At 34.1% G+C, this 14,099-nt stretch overlaps 2 protein-coding genes across 2 annotated transcripts; both read left to right on the top strand.

Moving 5' to 3' along the window:
- Positions 1-6,018: 6,018 nt before the first annotated feature.
- Positions 6,019-9,955, top strand: LOC125831316 (protein NUCLEAR FUSION DEFECTIVE 4-like). Its single transcript, XM_049510515.1, has 2 exons — positions 6,019-6,529; positions 8,710-9,955. Exons 1-2 carry the CDS (start codon positions 6,059-6,061, stop codon positions 9,871-9,873), a joined length of 1,635 nt encoding a protein of 544 aa, XP_049366472.1. The 5' UTR covers positions 6,019-6,058; the 3' UTR covers positions 9,874-9,955.
- A 592-nt stretch (positions 9,956-10,547) lies between these two features.
- On the top strand, positions 10,548-14,056 carry LOC125831365 (protein NUCLEAR FUSION DEFECTIVE 4-like). The gene is made up of 2 exons (XM_049510561.1): positions 10,548-11,221; positions 12,690-14,056. Exons 1-2 carry the CDS (start codon positions 10,733-10,735, stop codon positions 13,881-13,883), a joined length of 1,683 nt encoding a protein of 560 aa, XP_049366518.1. The 5' UTR covers positions 10,548-10,732; the 3' UTR covers positions 13,884-14,056.
- Positions 14,057-14,099: the final 43 nt, after the last annotated feature.

Here is a 14,099-nt window from a genome sequence, read left to right as displayed (position 1 = left end):
CTTGAGCAGATCAAAGCACTCCAAGACCAGCCAACCCTTTCAAGAACGCCACAATCTGTTGAGCTAACACCAGATCGATGGGGGAAACAACCACAGTCTTCGCTGGTACCTCATCCTCTTGTCCATTTTCCTCAATATCCTCTTCTATCTTCTCATCATGCGCATGAGGGTTTTCATTCATAGCAATATTATCAATCGACACCTTATTCACAATAGACACTACTCTCCCACGACCTCTATCCCTAGCTCTTTCTCTACCTCTACCTCGACCTCGAACGCGACCTCTCGCTGCAGATTCCTCAGTTGGAGCATGGACATGAGCTATGGGTCTAACACCGTTATATCTAGTATTAACCATCTGCAAACAAAAGAGTGAAGGAGGTTAGATACCAATTTGAATTGCCAGATACGAATTGGAATCAAGTCATAGCACGAAAGGAGACAAGAGAAAAATAGAGATTTCCTAGAGTCCTATAGCCTCTCGAAGAAAAGTAATGGCGTCCCTATACCGTTCCGCGAGACTCTTCTAGACTCATTTTGGTAAATTGAGATCAACGAACCTAGGTTCTGATACCAATTTTGTCACGACCCAAACCGTCGTGATTGACACCCACAATAACCATTCGATGAGAGAACCACTACTACAACCCAAACTAAGCAACTAAAACAATACTAAGACAATTAAGTTACAGAAGCAAGTTAATTAACTAAACAAATGCAGAATAAACAACCTAGAACTTGAAAGTCAATGTACCAAAACATCTGAACAAATGATCCAAGTCTAAACAAGAAGGGATACATCCCCAAACTAATGAACTAATCAACTAACTACAAATATCTAAGTCCGAAAATGATGGACATAGACGAAAGAGAATCACATGGTAACCCGAAAGAATTGACTCACCCTTGAATTCGAAGAGACGGTCACTAATCTTTTAAGCGAGGTCTGTCAATAGTCGCGTGAAGATGCTCTGTACTCAACAAAAATAAGAGCAAGTGCAGAATCAGTACACAACCACAAAGTATTGGTAGGATCATACAGCTATCCCACTAGTGTAACATAAGCAAGTCAAATAACATTATAATCACATGCATATATATCAACATATACAACATCATCAACATGAAGAATCAACAACACATTTCACATTTATCATCATATCATTGGTCCTCTCATGGAACCCAAACCCAAACAGTTAGCATGTCGGAACGTGGCAATCCAATCCCATATTTATGTTGGAACGTGGCAATCGATCCCATATTTATGCCGAAACATGGCAATCCGATCTAAGTTAGTTATGCTGGAACGTGGCAAACCGATCTCATTCACACACCACAATCACAAACGCAAGTACATCATCAAGATCATACATTTAAGTCATGATTTCATGGCAATGATATTTATCTATCTCGTTTACAACAATTGTGATTAACATTGCAACATTCATATATACACAAGTATCACAATGAAGCAATAACAAACATACATCACACAAATTTAGAATCACAACCATTACCTACCTCGAAACAAGCTTGAAACCCTAAGAAACTTGATCCTTCCCTTTTCGTATTCGTTTTGCTTGTTCTTGGTCTACAACAATCAATATAATGTGGGAATCAATAAACAATTATTAATTACCCGAATTACCAACAAATCTAACAAACCCTAGATCAACCCATGATCCTAATTATCATATTAATGGTTGTTTCCACCATAGATTCAAGATCAAAACCCTCACCCATCAATATTCACCAATTCTATTACGTTCTACGGATCAAAACGGATTCAAAAAGTGAAAAACTTACCTTAAGCCTCAATAATTGTGAAAAATGAGTATGAGTTATGAGTCGTTTGGGGGTCGTTCCTTAGCTCTAAAAGTCGAAAAGTTCATAATGAGATAGTTTAGGGGTTTATTAACGACTTTGATTCTCGTTGATTCCGCCAAAACGACCACTACCCCGCCACAGCGGCGACGCCAGAATGACCATAACTCCTGCCAAAGCGACATTCTTGAACTAGTGAGCTATTCGTCTTTCACCTACGATTATAAGTCTCGTCGTACCCGCCACCACGACCTTAATCCCGTTGTAGCGGCTCCGCCAGAGCGGCCAAACTCAGCATCAAAACGGCTAAAACGAAATAGAGAGCTATTTAAAGAATTTCAAAATTCCCCTTTCACAACATATTTCTAACCCACGACACTCAGAAAATACCATTTGCGCTAAGATCGATTCCGGGAGTTCTACTAACTCGAATTCAGTTCCATAAAGTCATACAGATTTCTTAACAAGTTAGCTATCTACTCATGCAATCAAAACCACAAATACTCCACCCGATTGTTACCAGATTTCCCTACCCCTTGGTGACTCCGATTTCCTCCAAATCTGGACAAGATTGGAAAAATTCAAATACTACGAAAAAGTTTTTCCAGCTCCAAATTTCCCCTGTTGGCATTTCTATAACGACAAAACCCGATCGTTACAACACATGGTCGATAATAGTTAAATTTAATTAATGCAATCTGTTATTGAGGCTATTTAATATTAGATATTTGTATTTGTCAACTATGATCATAACATAAAACTAATAAGGTAATCTATTCTACATCAATTGAAGATCTTATTAATTCGAGATTATATTAATTTGTTCTATTTTATAGGTAAAAGTTATTAATTGCTAATGTTAGCTCAAATGTGTATGTATGAATATATATATATACTAGTTTTTTAACATGTGCGTTGCACGTGATTATCAATTCCAAAAATATATATTATAGTAAATAGTATTGCTTATTTAAGCGGAGATTTGAAAAATAAGTTTAGCAAAAAATAATATTGCATATTGTTTTGTGAATGTTCAACGTAGATCGTCATATATATTTCTTATTCACACAAACCTATGAAGATGGTCAATGAAAACTTTTATTAGTTAAATGCAATAATGTATATATTTATTTCAATTTGATGAGGTTAATAATGTAATTAGTCTTATCTCGCTAATATTACCTTATAGACAATATTTGTTTTGTATTTTTCTCGTCATCTAACCAAATGTGCTTTGTATGTGTATTCCATGTTAAACTGTTTAGATGTTATATGAACAAGTGAAGAGAACAACTACATTTTATATTTTCACATATTTTTTAAAAAAAAACTTGGAACATTTTAAAATAATATATTTTGAAATTAGAAGATCTTGTTAACTTGATAATACATTTGTGACATATATAATACTTTAATTTAAATACAAATACCTACCCAAATATAAATATATATTTGCATTAATGAAAATATTTGTCTCATAAAATTAACTATTAACTATTAAATAAATAATAAAAATTAAACTAATACAAACTTCAACTGGCGTTATTACAAGTCATATGAACTTTTCTTCGTCTAAAATACTGAAATATTAAGAAATAGTAAATAAGTAAAACAAAAGGGCAATGTTTATATAGTAATTACTATTTTGAAGCAAACTTCATGAGAGTCTAAATCACATAAGTAACATTGATAAATAAAGTCATTATTTTGTCTTGAGCATAAAAAACAAATCGTGATAATTCTCTAAATTTCGAAAAAGATATTCAGAAACATATATCTACATCACAAGAGAAATTGTTAACAAAAACAAATGAATATAGACTACATCATGTTAACTTCATATATTAGAACATACATACTAATGTATATATTAAGCAAAAAAATAATTATTATATCATCAAAATTATTTTCCTCAAGTACTTGAGGTTTTGGAATATACCCTCCTAGGATAGAACAAATTACTTCATCAGAATATTGGTACCTCATATCCGCTAAACTTCGAACTCACTCAACGACAATAAATCAAACAAAAAAATTTAAAATGCAAGAAGAAGAAGAGTAGAAGATCAAAAATTGGTTGAAAAATGAGAGGAAGTCTCTCTATTTATAGTCAACCAAGGGTAGTATGAACAAATATTTTTTGTGTCTTATCTGAAAAGTCATGACCTTTTCAAGATGTCACAACCCTTTGGAAAAGTCACAATTTATTGAAAAAGTCACAACTCTTTGGAAAAGTCACAACTTATTGAAAAAGTCACAACTCATCGAAAAATTACAACCCTTCGTAAAAATTCACAACTTATCGAAAAAGTCACAATCTAAGTTAGGAATATTATAGTAATTTAACATTTAAGTTAGGAGTTCATACTTTTAAGGTAATATAGATAGATAGATATAGATATATACCTACAAAACTAAAAATAAGTTGGAGCTTTTTTTCCCACTTGAACTTGCAATTTTTGTAAGTTTTATTTTTATTTTAAGTTAAATTTATTTACTTTAAAGTTATGTATTATATTAAGAAATTATTATTTTTAAATATATATATGACAAAATAATAGTAGTAATTACTAAGTTATACATGCAGACATTAAAAAAAGAAGGGAAAAAGGATTTGATATACCCCTCAATTTTGTCATTTGGAGTTGATATGCCCCTCGTTATCAAAGTGGCTCATATATATTCTTACCGTTATACAAACGGCTCACATATATCCCTACCATTATAAAATGAGCTCACATATACCCTTCATTTAACGGAAGTGAAAAAATTAGTTTTAAATTTATATTTTTTACTTTTAATTTTCTTAAAAATTATTCAGGGGTATATATGATTCTTCTAGCAAAGTTCAAGGTATATTTTAATCTTTTTCATACATAAATTATTTTTTGACTTCTTTTATTATAATTATTTGAGTTTCTTATTCTTATTTTATTTTTTAATTTCATTCTTTAGTGTAAAGAAAAAAAATTTAAAACTATTTTTTTGTGGCTATATTATTAGCTAAAACTATTTTTTTTTGTCTATATTGTAATTTAATTTTTGTATTTGAAGAAAAATTTTTGGTCATTTATAATAAGTTTTACAAAAATATTAGTGAAACATAAATAAATTTGACCATCAAAATAATTAATCTAAATTGTCATTGAAACAAAAAAAAAATGTTTGAGGAGGATTAAATATACTCATATGGGATTATATATATATATTTAAAAATAATAAAAAATTAAACTAAAATTAATTGTTTTCATTTCCGTTAGAAGAAAAGGATATATGTGAGTCATTTGTATATAAGTAGGGGTATATATGTGCCTCTTTTATAATGAGAAATATATCAGTTCTAAATAACAAAATTGAGGAGTATATTAGATTCTTTTCTCAAAAAAGTGAAGGTCCTATCAAAAAGTACACTAAACAGTACTTCAATTATGTGAAGGCCCTATTGAAAAGTCTGTCTGTACTTTCTATTTCAAAAACAGCAAATTCTCATGGCAATATAAAATTCACAATTCCCTAATCCACTTGCAAATTGCTCCATCTTCCTTAAAGAGAGATTTTTGAATATTGTAAATTTAAAATAAAGATATATATAATTATTTTAAAAAATTTATAACCTTAAATTTATCATGTTGAAATTAAAAAAAGAAAGAAGAAGTAACACGACAGAGACCCAAAATCACGATAGGGACCCAAATACAACCAATTGGTTGTCCTCGAGAAAAGACCCCCAAAAACAAGAAAACCTTTAACACTTTGTTTGGGGTGATGGTTAAGTATTGTTTCATAATATTATTGTATTGTATTGAGTTGAGTTATAATATTTTAATAAATATTTGGATAGATTATATCATCCTTCATTGTTGCATAATATCACACGTTAGAAATTTAAATGATAGACCTAAAAGAAAAGTAGAATACATGATAGAGTTATTATGAAAAGATAGAACAAACATAAAATAAAGATAAAATAAGAAGATAAATATTAAGATGATCACTATATAAAATGAAGTTTTTCATTATTATCTAATGATTTAAATAATACATAAATTTTTAATTATCAATCAAAATAAACATTATATTTAAATTGTTAATAAAATACCATAGTTTAAGTAACAACCATCCAAACGAGGGGTAAAATATAAAAATAAATTTGAAAAACAAAAGGATGCGTAATTAGTTTCTGTTTATTATCATGACAGCTTAGACATACTATAGCAGGCACAGAACATTTGCTATGGAGAGCAGCAAATGGCTAGCAGCGGTGGCTAGCATATGGATCCAGTGCAGCAGCGGCGCATCATACGCCTTCGGCATCTACTCCCCTGTGCTCAAGTCCACCCAATTTTACGATCAATCAACTCTCGACACCGTCTCTGTTTTCAAAGATATCGGCGCCAACGCCGGAATTCTCTCCGGCCTCCTTTATACCGCTGTCGCCGCCAAGCCTAGATCCGGCCGAGGACGATTCTCATTTCTCCACGGCGGGCCATGGATCGTACATCTGGCTGGGGCTATCCAGTGCTTTGCCGGTTATTTCTTCATGTGGCTTGCCGTCACCGGAACCATAAAGAGGCCGCCTGTGACTGTTATGTCCCTGTTCATGTTCATTGCTGCTCATGCTCAGACTTTCCTTAATACGGCTAATGTTGTTGCGGCCGTTCAAAATTTCCCGGACCATAGTGGCACTATTGTGGGTATCATGAAGGTATGTTGCGAATTATGAGCAAAATCAACTCTCAGATGAGTGATTTTCTACTTCTGTAGTAATTTTTTTTGCTCCCTCACTCCCAATTTTTGTGGCTCCATTTGATCCGAATCCAAAGTAGAAATAAGGCTGCATTTATTACACCCTATTTTTTTTTCCTTTATTATAATTAAAACTAATTAATTTTAAAAAATTTCTTTTATTCTTAATACAATATTTATAGCCACATAAATATTAAAAATTATTTTAGATTATAAATATAAATTTTAAAAGTGGTTTTTTAATACCAAACCAAACAATCTCATGTAAAATGAAAAAGAGAAAATATTATTTTTGGGATGGACTAAAAAGGAAGGAGGGGTACTATTTTGCATTTGTGGCGGATTTTCTTATAAAATTGTGTTCCGATTGTTTAATTGTTAAACTATTTCCTTCTACTATTTTTAATAATTAGGCTATTGGGATAATGATTATTGCCAGCGTACTTGCCCCTCTATGAAGTTTTATCCATTAATGTGGCGTTTTATAGGATTGATAAGTGGGTGAAGCATTCTGTTGCTTGACGTTTAGGGATTGATTATAATAAAGTTTTTCATTTTTGGCGGCATATGATGCGATGATAACTGATATATATGTAAAAGTTGTTTACGTAACTCTTTATCTTTCTTTGTTTCTCCTGATAATCAAACGAAGTCATCGAGCTTGTTTGGATTGATTAATTTGAAGTCAAAATAATTTTGATATACACATGTTATTTTAAGCTTAAATGATAAAAATAAGCCAAAAGCTATAAAAACCAATCCAAATAAGCTCTTCATGCTTCTTTCTTTAGCCTGTTAAAGCTTCAATAATTGTGGAGTTGGTAGTGGGACATTTTATATTTATTAATGCTATTAAGGAAAATCTAGTGGGAAGTATCTTATTGATTTGATTAAGATATTAGGTATGTGCCTACCACAGCAGTTGCAGCACTGCAAAATATGTCTTTACATATAATAATCCTTTAAAGGGGCTTGCTAGCAGTGGCGAATTTACAACCAAAAAATAGGGCACCCGCACCCGTGGTCTCTTCGTAAAATTAGATATTTTATATGTATATTTTTTAAGATTTTGTATAATACTATATTCTTGCACCCGTACTACAAGAAGTCTAAATGGTCCACATGGTTAGATGTTGAGCTTTTGACCTTGAGAATTAAGGATCAATTCTCACTTCAATACATTTTACTTGGTGCACCCATGTTCGAAAAATCCTAGATTCGCCTCTGCTTGCTAGCAGTTGGCCTTAAAGGTCTAGTAGGCTAAGTAAGAATAATATTCTTCTTCAGAATAACCGGGCATTAAAATATTCTACTTTTGATGTAAGTTCAATAGCTTTTCCCACTAATTTTTCTGAGCTTAACAAAAGCCCCCTTCTGAGTTTGAAGGAACATTATATGCCTCCAGAAAATGAACTAGGAGATGCATACTTTTGCAAACTACAGAAAAATAATGGATAAAGATTAACGGGTCTTTGCCTTTCTGCAATATCAGTTTTACGGCTCATTATTATAGATTTGCATTAATCCTTTTACTTGTTGATTACCTGTAAGACCTGAAAAGAGAACCTAGTGTTTTCAATTATGAGCAAAGTGCAATTTGTTATGTCTGTGAAGTTGTACACTATGTTGTCATTGTGATTAATCTATTATATTTATTGGAGTCTGAAGAGCAGCATCATATTTTCTTTTTTGTTTTTGTTAATCTGTTTTTTCACAAAATAAAAACAACTCTCATGTTATGACTGCTCATGCATCTGCTTGTCTGCTAAGCCCTTCCTTCAATCCTTCTTTGGTGAAACTTATCTTGGAGGTACTCATTGTGAATTGGAAGACTAGAAAGATTTTGTGGCTTAGCTTTTGAAATTATGTTAGCTGTAGAATTATAAAAATTGGATCTCTTAAGAGTTAAATACTTTAGCAATGAGCATTAGGATATGCTTAATATCTTTATCTTTAATGCGTTTCAGTTCTTCCTCATTCCCCAGGTAACAGATTCTTTTTTCCCAATCTACTCTTATCAATGCTGGTCCCAATTTTTCTCTGATGGTCTAGTACCATCATGAGTATTTTCTCCTGTTGAGTAACTGATGCATTGTCTGTTCAATTAAGCAATTTCTTGATGCATTCTCTCCTGGCCAGGGTTTTCTTGGTTTGAGTGGAGCAATTCTAATACAAGTGTATCAGACCATATTTAATAACAACCCAAGCTCGCTGATATTGATGCTTGCATTACTTCCTACTATAGTCACTCTGATGCTCATGTTTTTGGTGACAGTCCATGAGACACCTTCAAGAAATGAGGAGAAATATTTACAGGGCTTCTTATTGGTTTCTTTAGTTATTGCTGCATATCTTCTGTTCTTACGGATTTTGGAGAACGTCTTTGTCTTCCCAGAATGGGCAAAGATCATTACATTATTGGTTCTCTTTGCTCTTCTCTGTTCTCCTATTAGTGTTGTAGTCAAGGCCCAAAGCGTTGATCTAGAGAGACTGCCGCCATCAGTCACATCTTCTACCTCTCTATTGATAGATGAACCTGAATGGGAGAGTTCTGATAAATTGGCTGTTGAGAATATTATGGATTATGATGAAGTGCCAACAGATACAGTCCAGCGAAAGGCTAGCTCTATCTTGCAGCCTGATGAACAAAAAAATTTGTGGCAAGCCATGTGCACCATAGACTTTTGGCTTCTATTTGTCGCGATGATATGTGGGATGGGATCCGGACTGGCCACGATAAATAACATTAGCCAGATTGGGGAATCACTTGGTTACACAACATTGGCAAGAAGTACATTAGTTTCACTTTGGAGTATATGGAATTTTCTTGGCCGTCTTGGAGCTGGATATGTATCAGATATATTTCTGCTCAGGAGAGGGTGGCCAAGGCCATTATTCATGGTCTTTACTCTAGCAGCAATGACTGGTGGCCATGTGATTATCGCTTCAGGTTTTCCCGGAAATTTATATGTGGGTTCACTGCTAGTAGGTGTTTGCTATGGGTCGCAGTGGTCATTGATGCCTACCATAAGTAAAGAGATATTTGGTGTGGTCCATATGGGTACAATTTTCAACACAATCGCCATAGCTAGTCCAGTGGGCTCTTATGTTCTTTCTGTCAGAGTAATCGGCTATATATATGACAAAGAGGCATCAGGAGAAGGAAATTCATGCTTTGGTACTCACTGCTTCATGTTATCTTATTTCATATTAGCATCAGTAAGTCTTTTTGGAGTTGTAGTTGCCTTGGCATTGTTTTATAGGACAAGAAGGTTCTATTCTCGTGTGCTCATGTTGTGCTGATCTGATCACAAGGTTGCAAGGCACTGAAAGGTCTGGCATAAATTTTGGCCAAGGTTTCTGTATTTGTGTCAAATCCTTGCAGAGTACAGTTGCTATTCTGTATCTGTTTCTTAATTATTTTTTTGGGGGAAACTAGGAATTTGGGATGCAGCAAACTGTAGATATTGTGCATAATTGTGACTTCTTGTGGTTCGTTTTTTGGTTTGTTGCCTTATAGTGCTCCCTTACAGGAATTGAAAAACAAAAACGAAGATTATGCATTTACTTCGGGAATTTTTCAGAAAGCCAACTGATCTCACTGTCATTTGTTATTTAATCAGTATTATTTTGTGTATGATCCTTTGAAAAAAGAATCACCTGCATATGAAAAGAATGTACCAAATATTCTTTGATCTTAATGTAGATGAAAAGTTAAAAATTAAAGAGTTGATAATTTTTATTTTTTTTTAAAAATGCACTAAATTAAGATAAACAAATTGACACGAAAGGAAAAAGTAATTATTTTCAAATCGTTTTTTATAAGTGAAATGACTTATAATATTTAGCGTTAATATAATAGTTAGGGAGTGTGTCAAATCACAACCTGAACAGATTAGTATTTCTAACCTGGCAATCTGGCATACATAAATTAGTGTATTTATGTACACGTGGCAGCCAGAGTAAACACTCAACATAGAGAGTTAGAGACGAAATTCCTAAACCGTAAACACTGAACGCGAAGACGAAATCCCAAAAATGAAAACAACTCAACATATAAGACGAAATCAGAAAATGTCAAAGTAGTGGTGAAGAACACGTCGAATAATTCCTGGAAGATCACTCATCAACCAAAAGAAAGAAGAAGAAAAAATCAGTAAAAATGGATTTAGACCCAGATTACAATCCCAGTTTTAAGGCCAAGATCAACACCAAATGGGTAGCCACAGTCGCTAGTATATGGATCCAATGTACCAGCGGTTCACTCTACACATTCGCCGTTTATTCTTCCATTCTCAAATCTACCCAAGGATACGATCAATCATCCCTCAATGTCGTCTCCGTATTCAAAGATGTCGGCGCTAATGTCGGCATACTTTCCGGCTTACTCTACTCATCAGTCACCAGTCGCCGCCGCCGCCGTTGTGGTGGGCCATGGGTGGTGCTACTTGCCGGAGCTATTCAGTGCTTTGCTGGGTATTATCTTATGTGGTTGACCGTTATGGGGCTTCTACCTAAACCCCCTTTATGGGTTATGTGCCTCTATATGCTTTTAGCTGCTCATGCTATGACTTTCTTCAATACGGCAAACGTTGTTACTGCTGTGCACAATTTCCCTAATTATAGAGGCACCATTGTTGGCATCATGAAGGTTCGTTTCTCAATCCCTCTAATTTGAGCAAGTCTAATTGCGTTACTTTTAAGAAATTATTGACAAATTTTAAATTCTAACTTTTTATTTAAGTTGCAAGCATTATTGTCAACTTCAATTTTATGCTTATACAAGTTGCAAGCTTTGTAATGGACTTCATTTTCATGTATTCTTATCAATCAATTAGAACAACTAATATAAAGTGGTAGATTAACAACGCAATGTGAGTGGGATGATAAATTGAAGTATTACCCCAAAAAACTTCAAAAAAAAAAATTAAAAAAAAAATGTGAGTGAGATAGGATATGTGCAATAAGAATTTAGGCCCCGATTGAAATTGGGATGAAATGAGATTAGATGGATTGTGGTGCCTCAATGTCAGATTATTTTGATATGGACATTCAATCTTCCAATAGAATGGTTTGATAGATGAAGATGTAACACATAAAGTTGAAATAAACCGACTTAAATTGAGGAGTGCAATATGATTGTCACACATTGGGAAGAAGCAAACGAAATGAAAGGTTTGTCTTATAGAATGTTTGTAAGACTATAAATGTAAACATATTCTCAATATGAAAATCGTAGAAATGCGGGTGTGAAGATAGATTTCGGGCATAATAAATTTGATAAAAATAGAAATGATCACACTTAATGAAGATTGCAAGTAGCACACATACATCGGATAGAACTAGAAATGATAACATGCTACAAGAGTGCAGACATGTAGATGATAAAGTGAGAAGGTGGCCTGGGATTATTTGGTCATTTCTTAAGTGGACCTTCATATGTATAATTATAGATGCTATGATGACTAGATGTGGTAGTGAGATTGGTGAAATCAGTGAGCTAGATCTGAAATTGTATGGAAGTAGCTGTCTCAAAAGACCTATAATCTTTATAAATCAATGTAAATTTAACTAATCACAGAACAAAAGGAATCAAATGATTTATTGAGGTGATATCAACTGAAACTTGGTTTTGTTGTTTTTGTTGGTGCTATTATGCTTACATAAGGCTCTCTGTTTGTTAAGATTCTCTTAATTCATTTTTGTTCTGGTTAGAGACTTTATATCTATGTAGCGATAAGTGCTATTACGCTTACATAAGGTTAGAAACTTTCTGTCTATGTAGGGATAGGTATAGATTGATGCATAGTCAATCAAATGATATTGTGGATGGTCATCTCTTTGACCTCCAAAATATTAACTAAAGAAGGCGACTGACTAAGTCGTTCACAAAGTTAATTGTATCTTCTCCTCTTCATAATATAGAAGGAATTGGCATTCCTTTGATTTCAGCACCAAGTCTCAAAGTAAAATTGAAAGATCATAGAAATCAGGGAGTAGAGTTGGAATCTCAGAAGGCTTGTGATGCTAATCTTTTTTGTGGTATATTGATTTCAATTTAGCTACCTTCCCTTGTTCCCTATTTGGACATTTAATTTAATTTCCATAATTCTATGCAGGGTTTTCTCGGGTTGAGTGGAGCAATATTAATTCAAGTATATCAGACAATCTTTAGAAACAGGCCCACTGCATATCTTCTGATGTTGGCGTTGTTGCCTCCTATTACTACTCTGTTACTTATGTCATTCGTAACAATCTCGCAAACAAATGAAGATGATGAGAAGAAGCATCTTAATGGTTTATCATTGATTGCTCTGGTACTGGCTTCTTATCTCATGGCTGAAATCATTGTGGGAAACATCTTCTCTTTACAACTGACCGTTCGCATCATTACTTTTACTATACTCATTTTCTTGCTGCTTTCCCCGATTTCTGTTGCGATCAGTGCCCACAAGGAAAAGTCTTATAGAATAATTAAATACTTACTCGAGCAAAACTCACCGGAGGATGAACAGCATAGATCTCAGGCATATTTCGTGGACATGGGGCAAAGTCATGGAAACTATGAGGAGTTGCCTGCTGGTGCTGATCAAGGGAGAGATATGAATGAGAGGAGGACTCCAGAATGGGGGGAAAACATGAATCTTTTTCAGGCAATGTGCACCACTGGTTTTTGGTTTTTGTTTGTCACCACTGCATGTGGAATGGGCACAGGGCTGGCCACAGTTAATAACATTAGCCAGATAGGAGGGTCACTTGGGTACACTATCTTAGAGACGAATACTTTAGTTTCTCTATGGAGTATCTGGAATTTTCTTGGTCGCTTTGTAGCTGGTTATATTTCAGATTATTTCTTGCGGTCACTAGGTTGGTCAAGGCCATTATTTATTGTTGTTACTCTGGCTAGTATGACTGTTGGCCATGCTGTGATAGCATCTGGTCTGCCTGGTGCTTTGTATGCAGGCTCTGTTATAGTTGGCATTTGTTATGGATCACAGTGGTCACTAATGCCCACAATTGCTTCTGAGATATTTGGTGCAGGGCATCTGGGCACAATATTTAACACCATAACCGTAGCAGGCCCTGTAGGATCTTATATACTGTCTGTTTGGGTTGTCGGATACTTCTACGATAAGGAAGCATCAGATGAAGGAAACATGTGTACTGGAACTCACTGCTTCATGTTATCCTTCTTTATCATGGCAGCTTCCACTTTCTTTGGGGCTCTTGTGGCCTTGGCTTTGTTCTTTCGGACAAGAAACTTCTACAATAATTTTGTTCACAGAAGAGGTGCAAATACCATTACTGGTTAGTTCTCATTTGATAAAAATAATTGAGGAGGATAGCAGTTGAACTCCCTTAGCAACAGCTCCTTGTAACATAGTGTACACAGTTTAGTTGGTAAGTTTACCTGACTTTGTAACCGATGATATATTTATGAATCTGTATTAGTATGAATTTGAAGTTTGCATCACCAAGGACACTATAAGTCTGAGAATCAGATGCGGAAGGAGGAACATTTATCTCAA

This window comes from Solanum verrucosum, unplaced genomic scaffold (genome assembly GCF_900185275.1).
Source record: "Solanum verrucosum unplaced genomic scaffold, falcon-dt-bn FXZP01000049.1, whole genome shotgun sequence".
Taxonomy (NCBI): Eukaryota; Viridiplantae; Streptophyta; class Magnoliopsida; order Solanales; family Solanaceae; genus Solanum; species Solanum verrucosum.
This window is presented reverse-complemented; position numbering and strand designations above follow the sequence as displayed.